The 26,781-nt window shown below is 41.1% G+C and overlaps 1 protein-coding gene across 6 annotated transcripts in view; it reads right to left on the bottom strand.

Moving 5' to 3' along the window:
- Positions 1-1,060: 1,060 nt before the first annotated feature.
- prdm1a (PR domain containing 1a, with ZNF domain) overlaps positions 1,061-26,781 on the bottom strand; it is a 111,206-nt gene continuing 85,485 nt past the window's right edge. For all 6 annotated transcript variants that reach the window (XM_069887467.1, XM_069887468.1, XM_069887472.1 and 3 more), the window contains 5 exons: positions 25,071-25,190; positions 22,018-22,273; positions 9,018-10,120; positions 8,238-8,366; positions 1,061-4,323 (listed from right to left, as the gene is read on the bottom strand). In XM_069887467.1, the coding sequence (XP_069743568.1) occupies positions 3,748-4,323; positions 8,238-8,366; positions 9,018-10,120; positions 22,018-22,273; positions 25,071-25,190 (2,184 nt within the window). In that variant the 3' untranslated portion in view covers positions 1,061-3,747. The remainder of the gene's footprint in view (positions 4,324-8,237; positions 8,367-9,017; positions 10,121-22,017; positions 22,274-25,070; positions 25,191-26,781) is intronic.

The raw sequence follows: 26,781 nt of genomic DNA, 5'->3' as shown, positions 1-26,781 counted from the left end.
TCAATGTTTAATAATCATTTAAAGATTTGGGATTCTAAAAGTAAAAAGACAACACAAGATTGTTTTGAAGAGGGGAAATTTCTTTCTTTTAATCAATTGAGGGAAAGATTTGATATACCTGTAAATTCTTTGTTTGCGGATTATCAACTTAGAGCTTTAATAAAAGATCATTTTGGTAGAGAGATAATTTTACCTACTTTGTTACAAGATAGTATGGATAAGACAGGTTGGGAGAAATCTAAACTTAAATGGGAGAATGATTTAATATTTATTTTTCCCGAAGATGATTGGGCGAATATGTGTCAGGACAAGGATATTAAATTGACTAATGTAAGATATGGAATGGTTAATTATAATTTTTTACATCAATTATATTTGACCCCAAAAAAGCTAAAAAAATATGGGTTTAGTCATTAGGATTCTTGTTTTAGATGTGGCTCATGTATTGGAACTTTTCTACATGCTGTTTGGACTTGTGATAAAGTTCAATCATTTTGGCAAGGAATTAAAGTAGTTTTGGAGAAATTATATAATTTTATACTACTGTTAGATCCAATGATTTTTTTGTTGGGAAATTTGTATTCGTTAAGGGGAATGGGATTGGAAAAAAATTCAAATTGCTTTTGTACGTTTGGTGTTATCAGTAGCGCGTAAATGTGTTGCTAGTACTTGGAAAGATGATACTGAGATTAATATCACGTTGGCATAATGAATTGAAAGTATGTATTGTTATAGAAAAAAATTACATAACTTACATAATTATTCTTCTTTTGTTAGTAAGTGGTCTCTGTATTTGAAATATATGCATTTAGATATACTTTGAAATGTTATTAACATTTATAATATTTTCTTTTTATATATATGTAATCTATATATTTTTTTGCTCCCCTTGAGTTGACTGTAGGGGTGGGAGGGTGTTAATGCAAAATCTTTTTTTTTAATTATTTCTATACTGTATGTGATGTTTTTATTATCTTTTAAATAAAGTTTGAAAAGGACAAACACTGCATTCTTTAATTCAGAACTAAAATTGTTCCTCATAATACACAGCATGTAAGAATGACAATGTTATCACGCTGATAAGATTGAAATGCAGATGTAAATACCTAACAGCACCTACCAGGCAATGTATGTGTCAAAGCCTTTTGTTGCAGGTTTTTGTTATTTTTTAGTGAGTTACTTTGGGGGATTGAAACAGGGTGCAAGACACTCACAGATTTCATAATAACATTTTTAACAGGGGTAGAGTCACCTCAGTCCAAGCTGTAAACAGAGTTAATGCTCTCAACTAAAGACTATAACAATGGATTGTTTACCTAAGGAAAGGGCATCTGGTGAGAAGTAATGTTTATGACACATGTTTTTGGAAAATTGAAACTGAAATCAGTACTTGATCAAGCAAGTCATGTGATTGAGACACTTGAAGAAGTATCAATGAGTATCATCAGCCAGACACCTGAAAAGACAGAAAGGAGGCGAGATGGACACTGCTGTTGTTTGTCTCCTTGTTAGGGGGAAACACTGACCTGCTGCGACTATTACAGTGGTCATTTTGATTTACTCATGTGTGGGTAAAGGAAGCGGGATCATTCCTGTATTTGGATTGTGATCATTCTAATGGTCATTTCGTTTAACCCTTGCCTATGTTTGTGGAAGCATCAAGGAAGTCACAAATTTTGTTTTCCCCAATGCAAAGAAAGGGGGAGTAGTGACAATAGGAAAGAACATTTTTCTGGAAGCAACTCTTGAGTTTCAGCACAGGGTTTCTTAGACTGAACTTTGAATTTCAGAATTGTTTGGGTGATACACATACACACACACACAATTTGCACAAAGTCGGGGTTACGTTTCGATTTAAGTAAGACTTATATTATTAACAAAAAATATTGTTTTAAAAATATCATCGTCTTGGTGAATTTCTTTTGGGGCTGGTCTATAACGTAACCCTCTCACTTCATTTGAGGAAGGAATGAAAACAACACAATTTCAGTGCCCCTCGTGAGCAGTTCCATGAATGTATGGGGGTGTGTAGTTGAATTGACCTGCTCCTAGCTTTCATTGCAATGATCTTTTAGCACAACAATGTGAGAGAAATAGACGTTTATGGATTGTGTGAGTGGGAAGGATTATGGAGTAGGTTTATAGAGGTTGGCACAGTATTTGGGCTGAAGGGCCTGTACTGTGCTGCACTGTTCTGTGGGTCAAAATCAATGTCACTGCCACAAATTTGAAGAGGAGGGGACAAAGATCATAATATATTTGAGGGACCAATCAGAACCTTATCCCTTCACCAATATTCTTTGTGAAAAGCCAAGTCGAATCACCGCAAGTTAAGTGAGCATTTATACTTTAATTTACACTTTTGACATGTTGCACATAAATAACATTGTAAACCAGAATGTAAACTAGAAATAAGCAAAAGCCCAAAGGCTCCACAATACCTGGTTGCTTTGGTCAAGGAAGAAATTTAAATTAATATTTAATAAAAACAAACAAAATTAAAACCAATCCCACTGTCAGCCAACTTTCCAGACAGGTTTCTGCTACATTCACTGGGATGGAGTTCACAGTCGACTCCAATTAATTTGAGGTGCTTTGCAGCTGGTGCACACAGTCTTCGGGTTAAAGAAAACAAAACCAAACACAACGCAGGAGCATTACAGTTAAACAGGAATAAAGTGTACCCAGTGACAGAGTAGTGATGCGTCGGTTTGTATTAAACCAGTCAACAATAATAACTAAGTTAAGCCCAGCTCCTCAAAACTGCACCCAAACTCTACTGGCTACAGCTGCAGGGAATCTCTGGTCAAAACCTCCTGTTTATAAAACACATTTGATTTTTACTTGTAATGTAAAACTTAAGAGGATTTTTGACTCGTTTTTACATATAAAAACACACAAATATTACTGCTACTTTAGCAGTAATTGAGAAATAATAAATCTATCCAGTTTTCTTTCTTTATGCTCCCTGCACCGCTGCACAAACAATGAGGTAGCTGTTGTTCAGCTTTGCAATCTCATCAACAATTCAGTGAGAGAGAGAGAGAGAGAGAGAGAGAGAGAGAGAGAGAGGGAGGGAGAGAGGGAGGGAGGGAGAGGGAGAAGAATGGGGGTAAATTGCGAAGAGTAGAGGAGGGGGTGAGAAAGGACAAAAGAATAGAGAAGGGGAGTGAAATTAGAAATGAAAAATTAGAGAAATGATGATGATTAACCAGCATTTTTAAAAAATCTTCCTGCTTTGGCAATACACCATATTGCAACAGTATTTATATCGCAACTGTATTTTACAAAACTATTTTCAATCATTCCAATTTAAATGTTCAAATTACTTTCTCATTAGGATACCGTTAATTTAAAAAAAAAACAAGATCGGTTTAAAGTATCTACAAAGAATGGCAACAGAGAAAATTAAAAATAAAACATTTCCATATTTGATTACACAATGATTAACTTGAGCCATTGTAAACATTATTTTCAGGTATTGCTTAATGAAGTAAATTGCATAATAAATTATTGATAATTCTTGGAAAAATAATTCTGCTTAAAATGATTGTCTTTAAGCTTGTCTGATAGGCTTGCCATAGTCAAATACTTCACTGAAGATGCCCTGAGATGAATGTTAAGACGTCCTGCCACATGGGGGAGTTCAATCTGTCTGTCCTGTAGCATTGCAGAGATCGATGAATGTTTGAATGCTCCAGGCAGCTTGACTCCCTAGTCATAAACATGTCAACATCTGGTCTGATCTCAAGGATCAATGGATTCAATGGTTTCTTGCTTGACTTTTATAGGCATGAGAGGTAGTGGGCTACCACGAGTCATTTTCAGGATTGGTGGGTCCAGGCTCTCGTACATGTTGCATCCGGAGGAGTGGAGGTGGTTTCCCAGATTCCTTTGAAACGTGTTCTTTAAACTGGCCTCTTCCACCTCCCTCCTCAGCACGCTGAAGATCTGCTTCTCGACAATGGACTCCACCTCATCACTGTGCCTCATGTCGTCCAGTTTGTCTGCACTGTCACTGATATCGAACTTGTTGATCTCCTCGTTGAAGCGATGCAGGTCCTCGAGGGAGCGGCCAGCACCAGGGGCAATGGGGCAGTTTCCCTTGAGGTGAGCCTTCAGGCTGCAGTGGTGAATGTAGGTTTTGTGGCACTGGAGGCACTTGTGAGGGCGCTCCCTGGTGTGTAGGCGCTTGTGCAGCTTGAGGTGGACGAACTGGGTGAACTTGGCTGGGCACAGCTTGCACTGGTAGGGCTTCTCGCCGGAATGTAAGCGGAGGTGAGTCTTCAGATTGCTGGTACTGCTGAATCGTTTGTGACAAACCTAATCAAAGACAGAAAGGAAACAGAAGTCAGATCAAGCTTGTTTTTACTACATTCGCATGTCTTTCATATATTTCCTCACGGAAAAGAAGGAAGCAATTCTGCCCACTGAGTTCATGCCACCTCAGTGTACATCCACTTAATATAGCCAGCTATCAGAAACTAATGCGGGTTAAGTCAGTCCCCTTGTTGTCTGCAAAGGAACTGAGCACCAGAAGGAGAGTAAAGAAGCAAACAGTTCTTCATCGGCCCAGGTGCCATAGGAATCTGGGCGTCACGGTTAATGTAATGGTTATCTCAATGCTGATACCTAGGTTTGAATCCGGCGCTGCCGTAAGGAGTTTGTATGTCCTCCCTGTGTCTGCCTTGGTTTCCTCTGGGTGCTCTGGTTCCTCTCACCTTACAAAAATGTACCCAGGCTTGTAGGCCAATTGGGTGGCACAGGTTCGTGGGCCAAAAGGGGCTGTTCCTGTGCTGTATGTTGAAAACAAAGTGCAGAATTTTCTATGCTGATCGTTTATTACTAATTTCTGATTACTGAGTTTATTGGTGGTCCCTTTACAGTTTGAACTTACAACGCTGAGTTTTGTCAGATGAGTACAAAGTGAAGGGAGGAAGATCTTAGGGAGGCATTAGGGGATATGGGGAGAAGGCAGGTAGGTGGAGTTAGGTCATAAATTAGATCAGCCATGATCATATTGAATGGCGGAGCAGGCTCGATGGGCCATTTTTGGCCTACTCCTGTTCCTACTTCCTATGTTTCCTATGAGGCATCCAGTGTAAGTTTTTTGCACAGAGTCGTAGGTGCCTGGTATGCATTTCCAGGGGTGGAGGCAGAAACAATAGAGGCATTTACAAGATAGGCACATGGATGAAAGAAAACTAAAGGGCTATGAGTGAGGGAAAGTTAAGGTATTTTAAGTATATATAGGTCAGCACATTGTGGGCCAAAGGGCCTGTGCTGTGCTGTAATGTTCTTTGTTCTATGAAGCTATAAGTAACGGAAGTTGCTTCATGGTTTGCTTGGCAGGTTCATCTCACAAACAGACGAGGCCAATATTGGCCATGTGCTTGGAATGCATGTCTGGCAGTGACTACTGGCACCAAAACAGCAGAGGTCACAGATATAGCACTGAAACAGTCCCTTCAGCCCATCAACTCTGCACTGACTGACCATCAACCACCCATTCACACTAACCCTACATTTATCTAGCTTTTTATTCTCCCCACCTTTTCATCAAGACCCTCCCCCCAATCCTCCTACTCATCTATACATTTACAGTGACCAATTAACCTACCACCAGTCATATTTTTGGGAATGTGAGAGGAGACTGGAGCACCCAAAGGAAACCCACACGATCACTGGGAGAACATGCATACTCCACGCAGACAGCGCCTGAGGTGGGGATTGAACCTGGATTTCTGATACGGTGAGGCAGTGGCTCCAACAGCTGTACCCCTGTGCTGCCCTGAAGCAGCAGGGCAATTCCTGCACTGTTGGGGTTGGGTTCTCCAACCCCAATCAGTGACCTCTCCCCACCCATCCCGGAAAGTAATCGAACCGTGGCTTGTGGGCCTTGTACAATTAGTTAATACTCTATTGTAATCTGTGGGTACTTATACAAGTACCACTATCAATGCTCACACATTTACCAATGGCCACAGGCTATTTGCTTCTAGGAAACAGTATTCAACAAGCAGTGTTTGCTTATAACAAAATAAAGTTCACAGTCACATAAAATAATGATCTCTCCACCCCCCCACCCCATACCAAAGTTGACTGGATTCTGAAAGATTGACAGCATTGTTTTAATTCCGAATATTGCTTTAGATGGAGATTAACACAGTTCTTATTCAATCAGGCTACTTCTCCACAGGCATAACCCACTGTTGCATGTTATGTGTTGATTATTGCTTAATGAAACCTTGATCAAGGGGCCAGTGAGTCTAACTAGAAATCAAAATTCAAAGTTCAGATTTATTGTACATATTCTGCATATGGTTTTTTTTTTCAACTTTTAGTATTTTTTCAATAAAAATAAAGACTTTTACAGAATAAGTAGTCTAATAATAAAATAATAAAACAAACCCATCCCCTCCCCCCTCCCACAACAGTTCCCTAAAGGGAAGCATTAAAAATAAACAAAAACATTCAGTAATTTACAATATTACTAAATTCATATTCTTCATATACGTTGTCCACATCTTAACAAAAAAAAATCATAATTATTATGTAAATTATATGTTATTTTTTCCATATAGATACACGACTTCAACTCATGATGCCATTGAACTACGTTTAATTCCACTTCATCTTTTCAAGACATAGCAATACATTTACAAGCAACTGTCAGTGTTAGACGAATAAACACTGTCTGAAACTTATCCAACTCCAAGTCCACTAACGGAGTAAAATAACCTAACAAAAAACTTTTTTGGATCTAAAGTAAATTGAATTTTAAACAAATTTAGAAGAAAAATCCTAATTTTAAATCATAAAGGATCACAAAACCAAACACAATGTAGAAATGTTCCGACACATAATCCACACCTAAAACACAGATCTGAGTTACTAAATCCATATTTTTTCAATTTTTCAGGGGTTAAATATAATTGATGCAAAAAATTATAATTAACCAAACTACATCTTACATTAATTCAGTCAACCCATCATAACACATATTTCCCAATCCATCTGACTAATCTCACAACTTAAATTATGCTCCCATTTAATCCTAGATGTATCTAATTTTTTTAACCATTGTATTTTGTAATAATGCAGACATTTCTGATAAATATCTGAAAAATATGAAACCATAAATTCAAATTTAGTTAACTTAGAAATGTTCATTTCTCTTCCAATATTATCTTTCACTAATGCCCTAATTTGATAATAAACAAAGACTTCTCTAAAATCTCAAATTTCTCATTAACCTGATTAAATGATAAAAATTTACCTTCTTCCAAACAATCCTGCAATCTTTTTATTCCTTTAATCCACCAATCTTCTAAAGCTCTATTATTCAATGAAAAAGGAATCAATTTATTTTGATATATTGGGGTTTGAACTGATAAACTACCTTTTGATCCTATTAATAAATTCCTTTTAGTCCAAATTTCTAATAAAATTGGTACATTATATTTCTGTAGTGAGACAGAATTCCATGATCATGGGGCCAGTGAGTCTAAATAGAAATCAAAATTCAAAGTTCAGATTTATTGTACATATTTTGCATTCGTGACATCACATGCAACCCTGAGATTATTTTTCCTGCGGGCCAGACAGAATTTATACAGTACTTATCGATCATGCAAGTATCAATCCTGCAGGTCATCAAGCTGTCAGTTCTTTCTGCTGTTCATCCAGTGGCTGCTGAAGCCTTCACTGGAATCACATTAAGAACCGAGAGTGAGGACTATTCTGTGATTCAGAACCAATACAAATCTCAACCGCCTCAGTACATGTGAAACCAACTGAGCTTTTAAGGCAGAACAAATATGGTGGAGAAATTTGGCAAGTCACACAGCATCCTTAGGAAGTAAAAGGGCAACCAATGTTTTGGGCCCAAAGCCCTTTGTCAGAAAACCTTATTTCCGGTGGATGCTGTGTGACCTGCTGAGTTTCTCCAGGACATTTGCGTACTGCACTAGACCCCCAGCATCTTCAGCTCTTTTGTTTAACTGACGCTTGTGGGGCAATGATTACAGGATGTCAAACACTGAGAAATGCAAACACAAGAGACCACTACTCCTGACACATCAATGATCTACCAGTGGTGTGAACTAAAAATAAACCAGAAAGTTCCCAAGGTTACACGTTTGCATAATTTCGCTGAGCTAATGCACATTAGTTTGACATACTAGAGAAAGGAGAAGACTTATTTTCGAAATAGATCAGTGAAACCCTTCTTGTACCTGACATTCGTGCGGCTTTTCCCCAGTGTGAACAAGATAGTGCTTTTGAAGATGTGCCAGCTGTGTGAAGCCTTTGTTGCAGGTCTGGCACTTAAAAGGCCGTTCCCCACTGTGCACTCTTAGGTGGACCTGGCAAAAATAGAATGAGACTTGAGTTTTTAACCCCTTCATTCTTTAATATTACATTCAGCATTTGTTTCCTCAGATCCTCTTTAAGGCCTTTTGCAAAATGTCATGTAACAGAAGCGACTCAAGGAGCAACTTTATGCATTGAGAGAGAGAGAGAGAGAGAGAGAGAGAGAGAGAGAGAGAGAGAGAGAGAGAGAGAAAGAAAAAAGGAATGGAAATTAGCTGAATTTATCTTGTACCATTTAGAATTCCCCCAAGTGCTTCCCAGCCAATGAAGAGGCCAAACTTGGGGCAGGATGGTTGGTGTAGTGGTTAGTGCAACGCCTTTACAGCGCCAGCAACCTGGGTTCAAATACGGTGCTGACTGTAGGTAGTTTGTGCAAACTGCATTCTCCTTGTGTCTCCTTGGGATTCCTTTAGGTGCTCTGCTTTCCTCCCACCCTTCAAAAATATTCAGTGGGTGTGGGACATTTGGGTGTCATTGTGGGCCAGAAGGGCCTGTTACTGTGTTGTATGTCTAAACTGGGCACAGCAATGTGGTAAATCAACTAATTGTTGGTTGGGGCCAATCATCTAGAACAAGTCGAGGGGCTTTTTGCTCAAACAGATGTTTTGCCAGAATCGCCTCTTTAAAAATTATCTTTCACAAACCTTAAGGTTTGAAAGTTGTCCAAAGGTCTTGTAGCAGACATTGCACTCATACTTGATCTTCCCATTCTGCTTCTTCAGAGGATATGGAAGCGTCTTGTAACCGGTGAGGTTTCGCTTTGGTTTGATGAGATTCATGGCTTCTTCACTGCTGCTGCTGCGGACCAGGCCAGCTGAGGTAGGTGTGGGTTGCATTAGATGTTCGGAGTGGGACGCAGCTGTGCCTGCTGCTGGGGACCCATTGCCAGGGCTCGTGGGCCTGTCTTTAAGACTGGCAGCGGAGCCTGTGACGGAAAAGGCACTGTTCTGTGCTGGAATGAGGAAGTCTTTTGGCCGTTCCGGGAGCAGACACCTCCGGCCTCCTTCGGGAGGCAGCGTGTTGGGCATAAGCGACTGGTTGAAGACGTGCTGGGGGAGGCTACCACTTCCCAAGAGATTGCTGTAGAACGGGTACACCCGGGGGAAGAGGCCGAAGTTGCTCACGCCATTTATGCCACCGAGGCTAGTGAAGGAGTTCAGCCCATTGCATCCTACTGAGTAATGAGGTAACATGAATCTGGAGTACTGGCTATTAACTGGGTTATAGGAATGAATGAAAGGCAGATGGCCCGGAGTGGGGTATGCTGGGAGGGAGCCCAAACTTTCTTGGTTATACGGCACAGCCAAATAAGGAAAAGATTGCTTGTGTTCCTCTGTTAAAGCTGTTTGGGGTGAGACGTGGGATTCTGGGCTGCTATGCGGGGTTAAACTGGTGAAGCTTTGGTCTGGACTGCTTCGAGATGACGGACTGGAGGTGAGTGAAGACTGCAGTGGAGAGTGTTTGATGAGGCTGTGCTTTTCAATCCCATAAGCTGGACTGGGCGTCATGTAGTTCTCTGGAGCGTGAGGTCTGACGGGGTACACCACACGAGGGAAGAAGGTTCGATCTGAACTGTGCTTTTTGCTGATGTCCTCCATCTCTTTTCCCGGAGCCATCAGCTGTTGGACTGTTTGTACCCGGTGCATCTCCTTCCTTGTATTCTCCTCACCATTGTGACCTCTGTGCATCATGGTGTCAGGCTTCACTCTGCCGTTTCCATCAGTCACATACTCCTTTCCTCTTTGTTCTGCAGAAAGAAGAGAAAAGTCCTATTAGGAAAAAAAGTCACTGAAATACATTGCTCACCACTTCCCTGTCTCTTTTATTTCATTCAACACGCACAATAGAAAAGTCATAAAGAACCTCTTACTGGAATCAATAGTTAAGCCTCATTCTGATGAGGCAACATACATTATCAGAACATATCTGTGTTTCTCCAGGACACTTTAACAGGGTTTCAGAGTCCTGGTGATCAGTTCACATGCACAACCCTGTCCTCAACCATGTTAATGCTTCAACGGGAGCAACATGTTGGGACAAATTGAGCCAAACCACAAGGTTCAGCTCACTGCTTTGTTTTAGGTCTGAGCTCCTTTGCAAAGACCGGCGATTGTTCCAGTGATCTGACCCTGCTTATGTAATGCTGGATCCCCATTGGAGAGTGTTCTTAGAGATGGAATATGGATGGATTCAGATAGCACCAAGCTTTCAAGAGCTTCCATCTACAATCATCTGCAAAACACTGTAACATTCAAAGTTCAAATTTATTGTCAGATTGAGATCCTTTTTCCTGCGTGTCAGGCTGAAAATCTACTAATCTATAAACTGTACTTAAGCAGAAAAGATCTATACACAAATAAAGCAATGTAAACAAATTGACTGTCCTAGAGTGAAACACGAAAGCCTGCAGACACTGTGATTGGAGTAAAAACACAAAAATACTGGAGAAGCTCAGCAGGTCACGCGGCATCCATAGGAGGTAAAGATATATTATCAGCAATTTGGACCTCAGTCCTTCTTCAAGGTATATATGCATACCTTGAAGAAGGGCTCAGGCCCAAAATGTTGGCCTCCAATGGACGCTGTGTGACCTGCTGAGTTCCTCCAGCATTTTTGTGTCCTACATTCTTGAGTATTTTAAATGAAATTTCTGGCCAGTTTGATGTATTTTTCTGTGTTGCTTGTTACCATATTGACCACATTGTTAGACAATGACCTGCAGTCTGAAATCCTGATGGCAGCTCATCTCCTAAAGTAAGACAGTTGAAAACCAGAATCATAATTCCATTAAAATACCCTTCTCATGTTTGTTAATGGGGATATTCCTTGTAGAATATTCTTTGTCCTAAAGTTAATGCCATATTATTATATTAATTAATATGGCCAACAATGTATTAAAATATGAAGCAAAATGTTTAGAGTGGTAAGTACATGATTAAAAAGATGAGATTCACATTTTTGTAACATCAAATTAAAATCCCAGATGTTCCAAATACTCAAAGTGTGTTAACAGTCACCGAAACCATTTGTTTTCTCAATTGAATACAAAGGTTCACATGAAAAGCAGGGAAATTATCCTCACTTTTTAATCTCTCAATCTCATCACTAAATATAGATTATTTAGTCATTTACAGATTGTTATTTGTGTGAACTCTCTGGGTAAAAGTACCTCAGCAGCTGTTTGGGGATTTGAGATTGACTGAGGTCTTCAAATGTACTACAGAAATGCAAATCTTCCTTTCCTTCACAAGGGAGCTGCAAAGGAACGTGATTACACAGACATGGAGATAATAAAAATGAGTTCATTGTCATACACATTTTACAATGTACATATGCACCAAAATACTTACTTGCTGCAGCCAAACAGGTAGTTCATGTAAAAAAAATCTATAATAGAATACATTAAATCAAAACTTGATAATAAATACAAGCGATAATGCAAGGAGGAAAAAAGTGGTGTTGCAATGTGCAGACAGTTCTTTTGTCCTTAAGGACACACGTGAAGATGAAACTGTTCTTTGCAATTCTGTACTTTGAAATAAAGACGTTGAATCTAATGCATGGAGGTAACATTGATATTATATAAAGCATTCTTATGACAATATTCAGTACTATCTCTTTTTTTTGAGAAGCAGAAGAGCTATGGTATCTATATCCATATAACAATTACAGCACAGAAACAGGCCAGTTTGGATCTTCTAGACCATGCCAAGCAACTTCTCACACCCAGTCCCATTGACCTGCATGTAGACCATAACCTTCCACACCTCTCTTGTGCATATACCTATCTAACTTTTCCTTAAATATTAAAATCGAGCCCGCATCTATCACTTTGGCTGGAAACTCATTCCACACTCCCCCACCTCATGTTTCCCCTATACTTCTCCCCCTTCAATCTCAATCCATGTCCTCTTGTTTGAATCTCCCCCACTCTCAATGGAAAAAGCATATCCACATTTACTTTATCTGTCCCCCTCATAATTTTAAATACCTTTATCAAATCACCCCTTAATCTTCTATGGTCTAGGGAATAAAGTCATATCCTGTTTAACCTTTCCCTGAAACTCAAATCCTGAAACCCAGGAAACATTGTTTTTGTTCAGACATCCCTCATGTTCCCCCACACCTTATGAAGGGCTCAAGCCCGAAACATTGGTGATATAGCTTCACAATTGCTACATAAAGGCACTGTTTGACCTGCTGAGTTTCTCCAGCATTTGTGTGCTTTTTCTTGTATATATTCTCTGCACTCTCCATTTTGTTGATATCCTTCCTGTAATTTGACAACCAAAACTGCACACAATATTCCATATTTGGCCTCACTAATGCCTTATACAACTTCAACATGACATCCCAATTTCTGTACTCAGTACTGTGATTTATGAAGGCCAACATTCAAAAGCTTTTTTCACCTACATGTGACTCCATTTTCAGGGAATTATGTATCAGAATTCCTCAATCCCTTTGTTCTACTGCACTCCTCAACTGTCTCCCATTTAATGTGTATGACATTTGCTGATTAGTCCTACCAAAATGTAGCACCTCACATTTATTAGCATTAAACTCCATCTGCCATCTTTCTTCCCACTCTTCTAACTGGCCTAAATCCTATGTCAACCTTCTTATTAACCTCCTCGAAAAATTCTAAGATTTGTTAAACATGATCTATCACACACAAAACCATCTTGACGACTCCTAATCGGTCCCTGTCTATCCAAATAATTGTATATTCCATCTCTAAGAACACTCTCCATTAATTTACCTACCACTGACATCAGACTCACAGGCCTCTAATTTGGTTACAAAATTTTCTCTTGGATCCTCACTTCCTACATCTTTAAATAAATTAACTAATAATCCAATGGTTAAACATACTTTTAAGAGGATCTGGATACCATTTAGAAAACATTTTTGATTTAATGAGATTTTCTCTTTCTAGTCCTATTTTTTTTTCTAATTATTTCTTTAAACCTTCCATGATTGATGTAACTTTTAAAGAAGGGTATAGATTGGCATTAAATGTTTTAAAGATGGAAGTCTTGCTTCCTTTGAACAACTTTCAGTTAATATAGTTTAGCAAATATTCATTTTTTACATTATCTACAGATTAGACATTTTTTTTGCGATTTCAATGATACATTTCCTAAGAGGACTGATAAGAATTTAATTGATGTAATTTTTAATTTACATTCTTTTTATAATGATTCAATATCTAACATCTATGATATGTTGTTGGAAATAAGAGAGGCTCCCTTAGATAGAATTTTAAAAAGCCTGGGAGCAAGACCTACAGCTTTTAATCTCTGAAGAAACTTGGAATGTAATTTTCAAATTGGCTAAAACCTCATCTTTATGTGCCTGCCATTCTCTCCTACAATTTAAAGTATGCCGATGTATCTCCTTGTTGAGATAGATGCAGCAATGGAGATGCTTCATTAATTCATATGTTTTTAACGTATCAGAGTTTTGGGAAATACTGAAATGAAGTATTTCAAACTTTCTCTGTACTTTTTAAAGTTAATTTTAAACCTAATCTCTTAACTTCCTTATTTGTTATTGTTGGAGAGAATGGCATAACTTTAACAGCATCTGATATCCATGCTTTAGCTTTTATTTCTCTTATGGCTAGGCAGGTGTTGCTCAGATGGAAGGACATTGCCCAATGGCTACGTGACGTCATGTCACATTTAAATTTAGAGATTAGATGCTCAATTTCCGATTTGAATTCAAATTTTCAAACACTGTGGGGACCCTTCTTGAATTCATTTTATAATCTCCAATTTGATATGAAGTTAGAACTCTGATAAGGATTCTGTCTTTTATGTTTGCCAAACAACTCATTTTTTGGTAGTGGATTTAGATCTTTTTTTTAATATATATAATAAAATATTAATACAATGTCATTTGTTTGAGAATATGGGGTACCTTGGATGAAATGATACGATGTAAGTGCAATATATCTTTTTGATTTTTAACATATGCACTCTGTATTTTTCATTGTGGAATTTCAATGCAAATACAAATATTGAAAAGGTAAAAAAGGCTGGTGTAGTGTCTGATAAAAGGGAATACTTGGTGGTGGGTAAATAAAATGCATCAATAGCTCTGAGAATTAAGATTTAGATGCAGCATTCAGACATCTAGGAATGAGAGGGGGAGGCATTTGTTCATCCAGAGGATAGTAAGTTGTGGGATTCTCTATTGTATGTTAAGGGATAAGAGGGAAACACTAAAGTCAGGAATATAATGAGATGGAAGATCATCCATGGTGGGGCATGCTTGAAGGACTGAGTGGCCTACTCCTGATGCTAATTTCTTGTGTTTCTTTTACCTATGTTTTTTTAAAAATATATATTAAGTGGCCACCTTGAGAAAGGAAGAAACATTGGAATAGTTTATCTCCAACTTTATTTTTTACTGCATCTTCAAGATGTCTGAGAGAGCTCTGGATATGAACCATTTGACGATATAACAAAGTATTAATTAATTAATTTTATTTAGGTCCACTCCCAGGGACCTTTCTATTGTCAGACAGGTCTACTGCCCTCTTGACTACTCCGTTACTGTGCCCTCACTAATCAGTTTAACCAAATTAACTTCATGCAGTCCTTTTGATGGAAGAATTCCCGCTTCGAGATCAAACAGGCAGCTCATTTCCTTGTTGTTTTCTTTCTGTACGCTGTTTACTGTCCTTCCACTCCACTTCCATCAATACCAGAGCTGTCACAATCACCTGTTTAAGTAAGGATGTATGTCCCAGCTGCCATTTAACTTGACATCCCAGAGCTGTCAGACAAAGTGCTTTTGGAAGCTGGGGATGAGTGTGCTTAAGTTTCAGGCATAATGATGGACGACTGCTGTGCTCTAGCAATCAATGCCTCTCTGCTCTGGCAGGGCTAAACAAACAGGGGTGAGTGGACACTATGGGCAAGGTGCTGATAGTAAGCACAGATAGCAGAAACTGGCTTCCTTGGGCCACTAGACAAAAATAAATAGAAGGTTATCAGGGAGATACCTATCTCTCAAATAGGGCTCGACAGGCAGGAAGTTCAAGTAGTCAGTGAACTTTTCTTAGTCAGTGCACCGGAAAGTGAACTGTCAGTGAATGTCACAGCAGTCCGGCTGAACCGTGGTTGAGGGAAGCAATCAAAAGAAAAGCTGGGAGCCTGCAATAAAAGGACCGCGATAGGCTTTTCATGTCAGCGCCTTCTCCAAAAGTAGCCATGTGGAACATGATGTAGATCCCATAAAAGGTGCAGGGCTTTGTTTCAAAATTTGGAGTAATTAAATGAGAGCTTGATGAACGTTGGGTAGAGTTAAAATCTCCACTTGCTTCTTTGGAAAAGGTGTGTTTCAACCGTTGGAGAGAAGAAGACAGAGCAGATGGAGAATGATTACAGCAACGAGACTGACTAAAAATTCACAACATTGCAGTTTCTGAAAACAATAGTCACATGGAAATTATTGGAAATATTCTCAGCATGTCTCCCATTCCACATTCTCTCAGTAACAGTGCATTTATAACGAACATTCCCAATGTGCCAACTACTCCAGATGTTCACTGTTCTTCAGAAGACTCAAATACCCTAATCTTTTCCTACTCTCTGACACTATGATTAAAAATCTCCCATTCCCCTCTCCTCTCCACAATCCACTCCATCCCACTCCCCTCCCCTCTCCACAATCCACTCCATCACACTCCCCTCCCCTCTCCACCTCCATTCCATGCCTCCCCCCTCCACCTCCATCCCACTCCCCTCCCCTCTCCACCTCCATCACACGCCCTTCCTCTCTCCACCTCCATTCCATCCCACTCCCCCCCTCTCCACCTCCATTCCATGCCCCTCCCCTCTTCACCTCATTCCATCACACGCCCTTCCCCTCTCCACCTCCATTCCATCGCAATCCCCTTCCCACCTCCATTCCACACACCCCTCCCCTCTCCACCTCCATCCCACTCCCCTCTCCACCTCCATCACACGCCCTTCCTCTCTCCACCTCCATTCCATGCCTCCCCCCTCCACCTCCATCCCACTCCCCTCCCCTCTCCACCTCCATCACACGCCCTTCCTCTCTCCACCTCCATTCCATCCCACTCCCCCCCTCCACCTCCATTCCATGCCCCTCCCCTCTTCACCTCATTCCATCACACGCCCTTCCCCTCTCCACCTCCATTCCATCGCAATCCCCTTCCCACCTCCATTCCACACACCCCTCCCCTCTCCACCTCCATCCCACTCCCCTCCCCTCTCCACCTCCATCACACGCCCTTCCTCTCTCCACCTCCATTCCATCCCACTCCCCCCCTCTCCACCTCCATTCCATGCCCCTCCCCTCTTCACCTCATTCCATCACACGCCCTTCCCCTCTCCACCTCCATTCCATCGCAATCCCCTTCCCACCTCCATTCCACACACCCCTCCCCTCTCCACCTCCATCCCACCACACTCATCTTCCCTTTTTCTACCTGCATCCCAAGTCCCTCCCTCCTTCTCTGCTTTCCCATCTCCATTCAAAGCCCATTCCCTCCAGCATTTACCCCACACTCCCTTTGTTGTGCTCTGGCAAGAAGTGGCAGGTTGCAAAGAGGAAAAAAGTGCAATGCGTAAAGGGTTAATACTGTAACTATGGGAAGTAGTATTTGAGTGTAGGCGGGGAATGCCTCGTCAAGAAAGCAGCAGTCCTACCCACCGTATCTCCTAAATCTGCCGAATCACTTTTGATACTAAATTAAGGAATGTTGGGGTGGGCCCCACACTCAGTTCCGATGAAAATAAAAAGACAAATATCAGAAGTAGAGCAACCACAGGAGACAAGATTCCAGCACGCAGATTGCCCCGGCTTGTCAAATTACCACTGCTTGGCACTGTAATAAAAGGATACATTCATAGGATATCTACAATCCTGTTATCTGTAGTTAAACACCGACTCTCGAGATGTTTTTAGACTCCTTATAGATAGATGTCTCCCACCCAACTATAAAAGTCCCAGAAGAGTGCTGCTACATTAACTCCTGAACAGACAACAAACACAAATTTCCAAAGTTTCTTTTGTAGAAGCCAATGCAACAGTGTGCTACTAGCCATTGTATCTCTCTTCTACATATCTGGTCCCAATGACTACAATGGGACTGAATGCAGAGATGTGAACAGAGTCAACACTCCACCTTCCACTTACAACAGTGAACAGGGACACTGCATGAGTTTCGTAAGTTTGCGTCTTTCCTCCAAATGACAACTTGAAGCAACCAGTTGTTGGTCTGTGAAATCTCACTTCTGTTGCTTTGTGTTATTAATAAAGGGCAGAACGGTTAACATGCTATGCTATTGTAGTGCCAGTTACCTGGGTTTGAATCCTGCACTATTTGTAAGGAATTTGTATGTTCTTCCTGTGTCTGCATGGGTTTTTCCTGGATGCACACTTCAAATATACAGGGATTGTAGGTTCATTGATGCATTTGGGTTCGTGGGACGGAAGGGCCTGTTATCGTGATTGCTTCTCTTAAAAAAAATGCTTTATATTCCAGGTTAACTCGTGAATGAACTGCACCTTGACAGTCTTGTGTCCTGCCAGTGATCCTAGAATTAGTTGCTTTTTAATAGCAGAATTTTAAAAACGTAGAAGCTCCCAAAACAGGAAATATATGTTCAAAATGTACCGGCGGTGTAAGTTAATAGAGTGTAAATTGGGCGGCGCAGACTCGTACGCCGAAATGGCCTGTTCCCCCGCTGTATGTCTAATTTTTCTTTAATTAAAAGTAGATGGAGATGTTTCCAATCCATCTACCTCTATCTATGCTGCCATTAGGGGGATAACCACAGTGTGTGGACCTTTGTGCGAATACCTGGTCATTATTGGGTATGATTGTGACCTCAATGTTTTAAGCTTTTGAAATGGTTACCTTAACTTGGTTTGCTCTCTGAGTTGCTGTTTGCACAAAAAGCACCTTTACAACTCCCACTGATCAATCTGGAACCCCACCCAGTTTTAACTGAAAAGGGGTAGTGGAGCAAAGAGCTGAAATCTGACAATGTTCTTCAAATAAAATGGCATCACACTCCCATTAAAAAAAAACTAAATGCCTTCCAGATTTCAGTACTGAGGAGATCAAGTGAGACAGAATGGCGACTGCTAGATTAAAAGCTGTTTGGTGCTGCCAGATTTTTTTAAAAAAAGGAACTACTCCATTTCTTATATTGAGAATGATAGGATGTAACTCTCTTAAATGTTTCTGAGCATTAGATGATGATTATAGAACAAGTCAATGACACAGATTAGAAAGTTCAGGATCAGAAAGGGCTCGGTCTCCAATCAAATAACATTACACTTCTCACTAAAGAATCTACTCTTGGATAGGCCCTGACCACCCAAATATCATTCCTCAGAATCCCCTTCTGCAATTTTTCAACCGCTAACATCGAGCTCACTGGCCTGCAGCTGCCTGGAATTTCCTCGATGTTCTTTTTAAATAATGGCACATTAGCCACCCTCCAGTCTTCTGGCACTTCACCCGAAGACCACAATGCTGAAAATATGCCTCCACAATTTCTCCCCTAGCTTCCCATGAGGTGTAAGGATGCACTTCATCAGGCCCTGGAGATGTGCCCACTTTAATACCCACCAAGGCTGCCAACACCTCCTCGCTTGTGGTTCCAATATTGTTCATCGCTTCGAAACTTGTGTCCTTCAGTTCCTTGGCTTCCATGCTCTCTTCCACAATAAAGTTGGATGCAAACTATTCATCCAAAATCCCACCCATCTCCTGTGGCTCCACACAAATACAGCCCTGTTGATGTGTAATGGGACTAATTCTTTCCTGAGCCACTCTTCTACTCTTAATATACCTGTAGAATCTCTTAGGATTCTATTATCTTTTATCCCAGCTGTTAACTGTTAACTGCCCTGTTTTGCCCTCCTGATTTCCCTCTACACTTGACCTAGACTTAAATCTGATGTCTTCTTTTTTCATGACCAGACCAGAGCCTCAACATAATATGTCAGCTAGGGCTCCATACCCCTTTGGACTCTGGCCATTTTTAACCTTTCATAATATATACTCCAGACTAGGTCCATGGGTAAACTACAGTGTGAACATCAGTACGAACCAGCTGATGGTTGGATTTGAAACCAGTCTCAGAAAATGGGGACATGGAGTATATGCACTTGTTGGTAGTCCCTGAAAACAGGGGCATGGAGAACAAAGGGTTAAACTTGTCAGCCTTGCCTTTCACTCTTACAGGAACCAGCGGCATCTGAACTCTTGCTAGCTTACTATTAAAAGTATCCCACTTTCCAGCCATTCCCTTCATTGCAAACATAGAAGATTACAGCACAGTACAGGCCCTTTGGCCCTCGATATTGTGCTGACCTAGATCCTTTCTCAATCAACTTTTGAAAATTCCTGCCTAATTGCTGCAAATCAGCCTTGCCCCAAGTTAGGACTTTAACTTGCAGTCAATCTTCTCCATTACGATTTAAAAACTAATGGGAGTTATGGTTATCATTCAGTCTAACTGGCAGTGAGTTGTGAGGTCCCAGGAACCCTGATATGTTTGGCAAATTGCCAAGAGACTTCAGGTGAAGTTGAAGTTCTCAGCCACATGTTACTCATTGTGATTCCAAATTGTAAAGAACAAGGGAAGTGAAATAAGCTTCAAAACTATGCTTGGGTGGGGAAGCAATTATGACTATCCAGTAACTTTGGCTTGGACTGATGATGGCTCCGATATGAGACCCTCTGCAATGGAATAGTCTCCAGGTATTTAAACACCTGATGTATATACATTGAGAGCAGCTACCTGAGGTATTATTAGGAGGATATGAGCATATGTGGGGCTACAATTCCAAAAAAAGTAATGACTTTAGGAGAGAAAGGAACAGATGGGGAGATTTTTGAAATTTTAAATTTAGACATACAGCATGGTAACAGGCCTTTCTGGCCCATGTGCCCATGCTACTCTCTAGAGTGCACCTACATGAAGTACTTTAAAACACAACTTCACAACCACTGCTGGTGCATTTTTGAGCATTTTCCTCAAAGTAAGCTAACGACATCAGCAAGATAGCATACATGACCCAGCCTGTAATACAGCCACTAAGACTCAGACCTGTTTTGTGGAGCTAAAATAAAACTATGCCGGTATCTGGCCCTTATGGGGATTGGTAGTGAATTCTCTGGTTGCTTGAGATGGTGTGTGGCATGATTGGAGAACTAACCACCAGGGGGCCGCTGATTTTAAAACTTTTGTGTTTTTTACCTATTTATTTTCTGTGATCATCTCGCTGGTTGCTTGAGGCTGCCGGTTGTTTGAATTCCAGATAAGGGGGATTTTACTGTACCACATGGTTTCTCTACCCTGAGGATATTAGTGACAGCCTTGCCCTGGTCAAATTTTTACTGAGGAAACTCCATAAAAACAGACTTCAGAAAAATCACAGCAATCCCTTGTGGCAACTGAACTCACAACCGTCACGTTAACATGTCAGGCAACGGTACTTGCATAATTAAAGCAACATACCACTGCTGCTTTATGATAACTGCTAGATATACACAAGCCTGCTTGCATTTGGTTTGGACCCGATAAATAAAGCTCAAAATACTGTTTCTACACAAAGGATCACTAATACGAAGAATTCTGCTGGTGCTTTGCATAAAGAATATCTCTTTTCTTTTCTTTTTCTTTGGTTTGGCTTCGCGGACGAAGATTTATGGAGGGGGTAAAAAGTCCACGTCAGCTGCAGGCTCGTTTGTGGCTGACAAGTCCGATGCGGGACAGGCAGACACGGTTGCAGCGGTTGCAGGGGAAAATTGGTTGGTTGGGGTTGGGTGTTGGGTTTTTCCTCCTTTGCCTTTTGTCAGTGAGGTGGGCTCTGCGGTCTTCTTCAAAGGAGGTTGCCGCCCGCCAAACTGTGAGGCGCCAAGATGCACGGTTTGAGGCGTTATCAGCCCACTGGCGGTGGTCAATGTGGCAGGCACCAAGAGATTTCTTTAGGCAGTCCTTGTACCTTTTCTTTGGTGCACCTCTGTCACGGTGGCCAGTGGAGAGCTCGCCATATAACACGATCTTGGGAAGGCGATGGTCCTCCATATCTACCCCCCTGATATAGGGCAAGGGTGATAAAACCCTTAGAACCTTACTCTAATTTTATCCACGCCTTTTTTTTTAATCTCTAGGCTTGACAATTCCAAAGCACTCCTGCCAACCCAGCCTCTATCCACAAGCTGCAATCTTGTTATTCAAACATCTACTGCCCATGCCTCAAATGAAGCTAGGTGAGGCAAGAACTCGAGGAAATGGGTTAAAGGTGAAGCATTTAAAGGGAACATTAGATTTCAGACATACATGACATCACATTCTTTTTCCTGTAAGTGAGGCAGAATTACCACTCATCACTCCATACAGAGAGTGCTGAGAATGTGGAATGCGCTGCCAGTTGAATGTCGGCTTGATTTTGACGGTTAGGCTCCTGGGTGGAAAGAGCAGTGAGCCATGGTACAGCCCTTGGTGTTTAAACAACCTGGAATCAGCCTTACATGCAGTTGATACTGTAGTGAAATTCTGACTTGAGCAGACAAAGGAAGACTGCACTCAATGTATCCTGCAAACTTTCCTCGGGTGAAATAATGATTTGACATGCACTTACTTATTAGCTTAATCATAGTGAGATCATCTGAGGTTGGGTGGTGAAGCCGTTCTTCAAACTCGCTGCTGTACCAGACGAGCAGCTCTTCGTTCGCTGGGATGAACTTCACAGTGTAGAAGTAGATGTCCATCCCATTTTGACAGGCCGCTAGGCATTGGTCTTTCTTCAAGCGCGTTGGGTTCACGTATCGCATCCAGTTACTCTTGCTCTCATCAAAGCCATCAACAAAGTGATGAAAATCACCACCTGAGTAAACCTAAAATGGACGCAGAGGAAGAGAGAATTTATACTTAAATCTACAACTTCAAACACTCCTACCCTATGTGGACCTATTTGACTTGTTAAGTTGGCAACAAGTGTCTCTGCAGGGTCCACATTTAGGGAGCTCCTTGACTTCAGGGTTGGAAAAGATACTTTGCCTTGTCCATTTGTTTGCACCATGTTTGGCTTCAAACATACATCTAAAGTAGTAAGCTGTTCCACTCTGTCATCCGTGGAATGTAGTGCAATACCATAGATGAATAGCCTTGGGGTCTTGATGGAGAGGGGAGTGAGTGAAGCCAGGTGGATGCAATAATCGCTGCTCTTTTTCAGACTCTGCCTTTAAATGTACACTATGTGTTGAGTCACCTTGGGGCCTGACGTCAAAGGCCACTCAAAATGAATCTGTCTTCCTGCCGCCTCTTCTTCTACCCCCCCACCCCCCCCCCCCCAACCCACCCAACCACTCCCTGAGCAGCATAGTCCTATCAAACTCTTCCTGCTTTGGAGCAAAAGCATGTGCCTTTAAAGAGGATCTCTGGCGGGTGACCCGAAAAGGGAGAAGACACCCAGTAGGATCACCTGCCTCTACAAGGTCAGCAGCTGTTGGGAAGCACGTCAAAGTTTTGACCTTAGCTGCGATTGCACTGCTCTGCAGACTGTAATCCTCTCTTTCAAATGGCTTGTTGTCTCTTTTATTCAAGTTTATCTTTATTCTAAACACTTGGTGCTTCCTATAAAATGTAGTGAGTGAGCAGCGGCGGGGAGGGGGGAAGAGAAGGATAGCTGCAGCGGCCTCATGTGTGGGTTCTTCAAAGTGACCTCCTTGACAGTGTGGTGTGCGTTTGATATGAGAAAGTGGAACAGCAGGAGGAGGATAGAGGGTTTTGTGAACAAATAGGTTTTCAGGTTTTTGTTTAGTGTGAAGAGTTTTCTCAAACTTCCAGGAATCAGTGACTGCTGCTTCCATTACGAAGCACTTTGTGGCGTGTGTGTGTGTTACAGATCAATGAACCTCCGCACAATTTTCCACTGAACCGCTCACTGTACATTTTTCAGAAATGTAACTGAGAAAGGCTCCGATGTCATCAATGTAGCTGTATTTCGAGTTTTATTTCCAGTGTGGTGACACAGGAAGGAGAGAGAGAGAGAGAGAGAAAAAAAAAATAATATCCCATTGACATCTTTTGACCATCTTTTTTTTCTGGTAATCTGTGATGTATTTTGCAATTCTGGCCAAGCCATAGTAACACACGTCACTATTTTCGAATTAAGGCCAAACCTCAAGTCATAAATGACTAAATATAAAAAGTCATAACTGAACTTGAGCCATAAGCTTCTTGAATGAAGCTTAATTGTTGGTTCTGCCATGGCAGTGTAATAAAATCTCACGCTATTTTTACATATTAACGACAACTATTCTTTGTAGTAATCATTTTCATCAACTATAGCTGTGCAATGTTACCCTATTGAGTTTAATGTAAAGTTGGGACCTCTAACATGCTCTCAAATTTGCCTTTAAAAGGTTACATTTTAAATTAAATACAGCACGGTAACAGGCCCTTCTGGCCCACGAGCCAGTGCATCCCAATTAAAATACGACCCCCAAATGTTTTGAAGGGTGGGAGGAAACCGGAGCATCTGGAGAAAACTCACATGGACACGGGGAGAACGTAGAAACGCCAGATGTGAACCCGGGTCGCTGGCGCTGTAATGGCACTGCGGTAACTGATATGCTAACAACACTGCCCAGAGCCGGCATCACGTTAAAAAGATGATCCGTGAATCTTGGAAACTCAGGCTAACCTTTTCTTTTATGGGAATTACAATGAAATTAAGACAGGGAAGAGAGCTGGAGGATCTCAGCAAGACGAGCACCATCATTAGGAGAGAAAGAACGTTTTGGTTCAGAGCCCTTCCTCAAAGATAGGAAGAAGGGTTCCAACCTGAAATGCTGACCATTCTTTTTCTCCCATTGATGTTGCTCGGTCCGCTGAGTTTCTCTCTTCTGTAGTCTCATGCGTGGCAGTGACAGAAACATTGTGGGGCTTATCTAGGATTTGGCAATTTCACAGGCTTTGTATGTGGATACTGGAAAGTCCATCCCTTGAGCGCAGAAGCGAAATTGCTCTTTACGACTGGACGTGGCGACTTGGTGGTTCTGTTTTCCTCATTGCTGCAGGAGCAAGGAGTTGAGGGGAAAGGAAGAGACACCTAGATCTCTTGGCATGTGTCTTTTATCAGCAGATGGCCAAAGGAGTGAGTTTCCTTTCTCCGAAATCTTAGTCAAAAGGTAAATGCAACAGATAAAAGATAATAATATGTGCAAAACACTGAGGATAAACCAAACACATTCTATATCCTTGTTAACCGCTATGTCTCACCCTTCCTTCCTCATTGAAAGTTTTCAGGGAAGGAAAAGGTGAATGAAAGCCAGGATTTTTGCATGAACTAGTTCTAATTAATTCTTGGTCAAAATGCACATTTGATGTGCCCCCAAGCAAGAGCTCAATCATTTCTTTCTCCAGGTAATACCATCCTCCAGGCCAAGAATATTAGAATTAGTTCATTTTCAACCAAAATGTCACCCTCAGCATTCCCAGCCTCTGAGTTTCAGACATTTACTCAGCCAATTTTCTGCATTAACTCCTACTTTATACACATATTGGACTTCACAGGAATTCCTCTAGCCCAGATACGTACACAGATCTAAAACAGGAAGTGATAAAGCTTTTCAGTGTATTCATTTGGTGAACTTACAATTGCATCATAGATTTTTTTTTCCAACTTACCCTCCAAAAGTACTTTCTGTTTGCATCCTTTGGGACTGTTTCGTTGGTATAGATTTCACCCACCAGTGGCCCAAATCGGGTCCCTTTCGGGATGTATTCTGCACTCATAACTCCAATCACCTGCGGACACAATGCCACGTATCAATAAGCAAAAGGATATTGCCTTGATTAAAATGCACAAAGCATTTGTTGATACTCTGCTTTTCCATTTTCTTTTTAAGATGATACGTGACATGCTCCCCACAGCTACCATTTTAGAATCAGTTCCCTGCACAGACCATTGGACCATTGCAAGATGCTTGCCATATATTGTACACAGTAAAATGCTCATTCTGAAAAAAGATTTCCTTTGCTTTTTTTATTGATGTGTGTAAAAGGATTGGGCAAGAGAAAAAAACAGTGGGGTGAAGTGGGAATTATCATATAAGCATAATATGCTCCATTGGCCTCTGAACCTTATTTTTCCCATCAGTTTGATTTCAGCTTCCAACTGGAGTTAGCACCAGAGCTGATTGTTACTGCCAACTGGCTCTGGGGTTCCTGCAGGTTTTTCCCATTACTGCACCAAGCACATTGGGAATGGTAACCCTCCAAAAGCAAGGCTCTGGTTGGAAGACATTGTGCGGTGGTGTGATGCTGTGTATAAATGCACATTTTCCTTTTAATTTTTCAACCTTGAAAGATGAACCACCCAGATCATTCCTGTCACCTGCAAATGCTTTCAATTTCTCCTTAGCCCTGTTGACCCCACTCAATGAAACAAAGACGACTGATCAGTCTGGAGATCTAAATGGGGCAGATCTGTTTGAATGTTTGTCTCTTGGCCTTCCATAGGGTTTTACGGTTATATTGAGACTGAGGTAGTGTCCACTTATTTAATTAAAGGTGAGGATATCGGAGTAGATGAAGGGAGAAGCAAATCCAGTAGAGCAGAAAACATCGAGGAGATATTAGGTGATCTCCAAAGTAATGGAACATCATGACACAGATTTGAAACTCAGCTGTTGATATAAAGTAGTACATTCGGTATTTTAGCCTTCTATCATTACTTGTTTACAGGGTTCAACAATAAATATAAGATCTTGGAGTAGATTTTCCTGTTCCTGGTGTATTGGTTGATCTGCGGCCTTTGTAGGGGAGGAAATTTGGTTTCACAATGGTTTGCAGTTGTGAGGAAGTCCACCCAATTGTTTTATTCTCTAGACTGCCATAATATTGGGCAGAATGCACTGAATGCTATTTTTGCCTTTAATCCTCCCAACCCAAGAATATCTGGACTGCAATCCATATTGCTGAGCTATCAACCATGTTACAGAATTCCTACCTATAGTGTAGCACAGCCTATTGGACATATTACTCTGCAGAGATCCGAGCTGAATATCTGGGCTCCATTTCCACAAAATCAAATGCCATGTGCAGGTGCGAGTATGAGCACTACATGAATAAATGTTTGAATTAGCCCTCTAAATGCAGTTACTTTGAAACTTCTGCACACATTCGACAGAGCCTGACAATCTTGGGGCTGCTCTCACATAAAAAGGAAGAAAGGGGCAGAGGGTGGAGGATTCCTGGTGCATTCTTTTCCACTGATTAGGGGAAGACAGGTAGTATAGTGTTTGCACAATGCTATTACAGTGCCAGTGACCTGGGTTTGAATCCAATATTGTCTGCAAAGAGTTTGTATATTCTCCTCGTATCCGCCTGGGTTTTT

The sequence above is a fragment of the Narcine bancroftii genome, chromosome 6 (genome assembly GCF_036971445.1).
Source record: "Narcine bancroftii isolate sNarBan1 chromosome 6, sNarBan1.hap1, whole genome shotgun sequence".
NCBI classification, from domain to species: Eukaryota; Metazoa; Chordata; class Chondrichthyes; order Torpediniformes; family Narcinidae; genus Narcine; species Narcine bancroftii.
The sequence above is the reverse complement of the archived record's forward strand: the minus strand, read 5'-3'. Positions and strand labels throughout refer to the sequence as shown.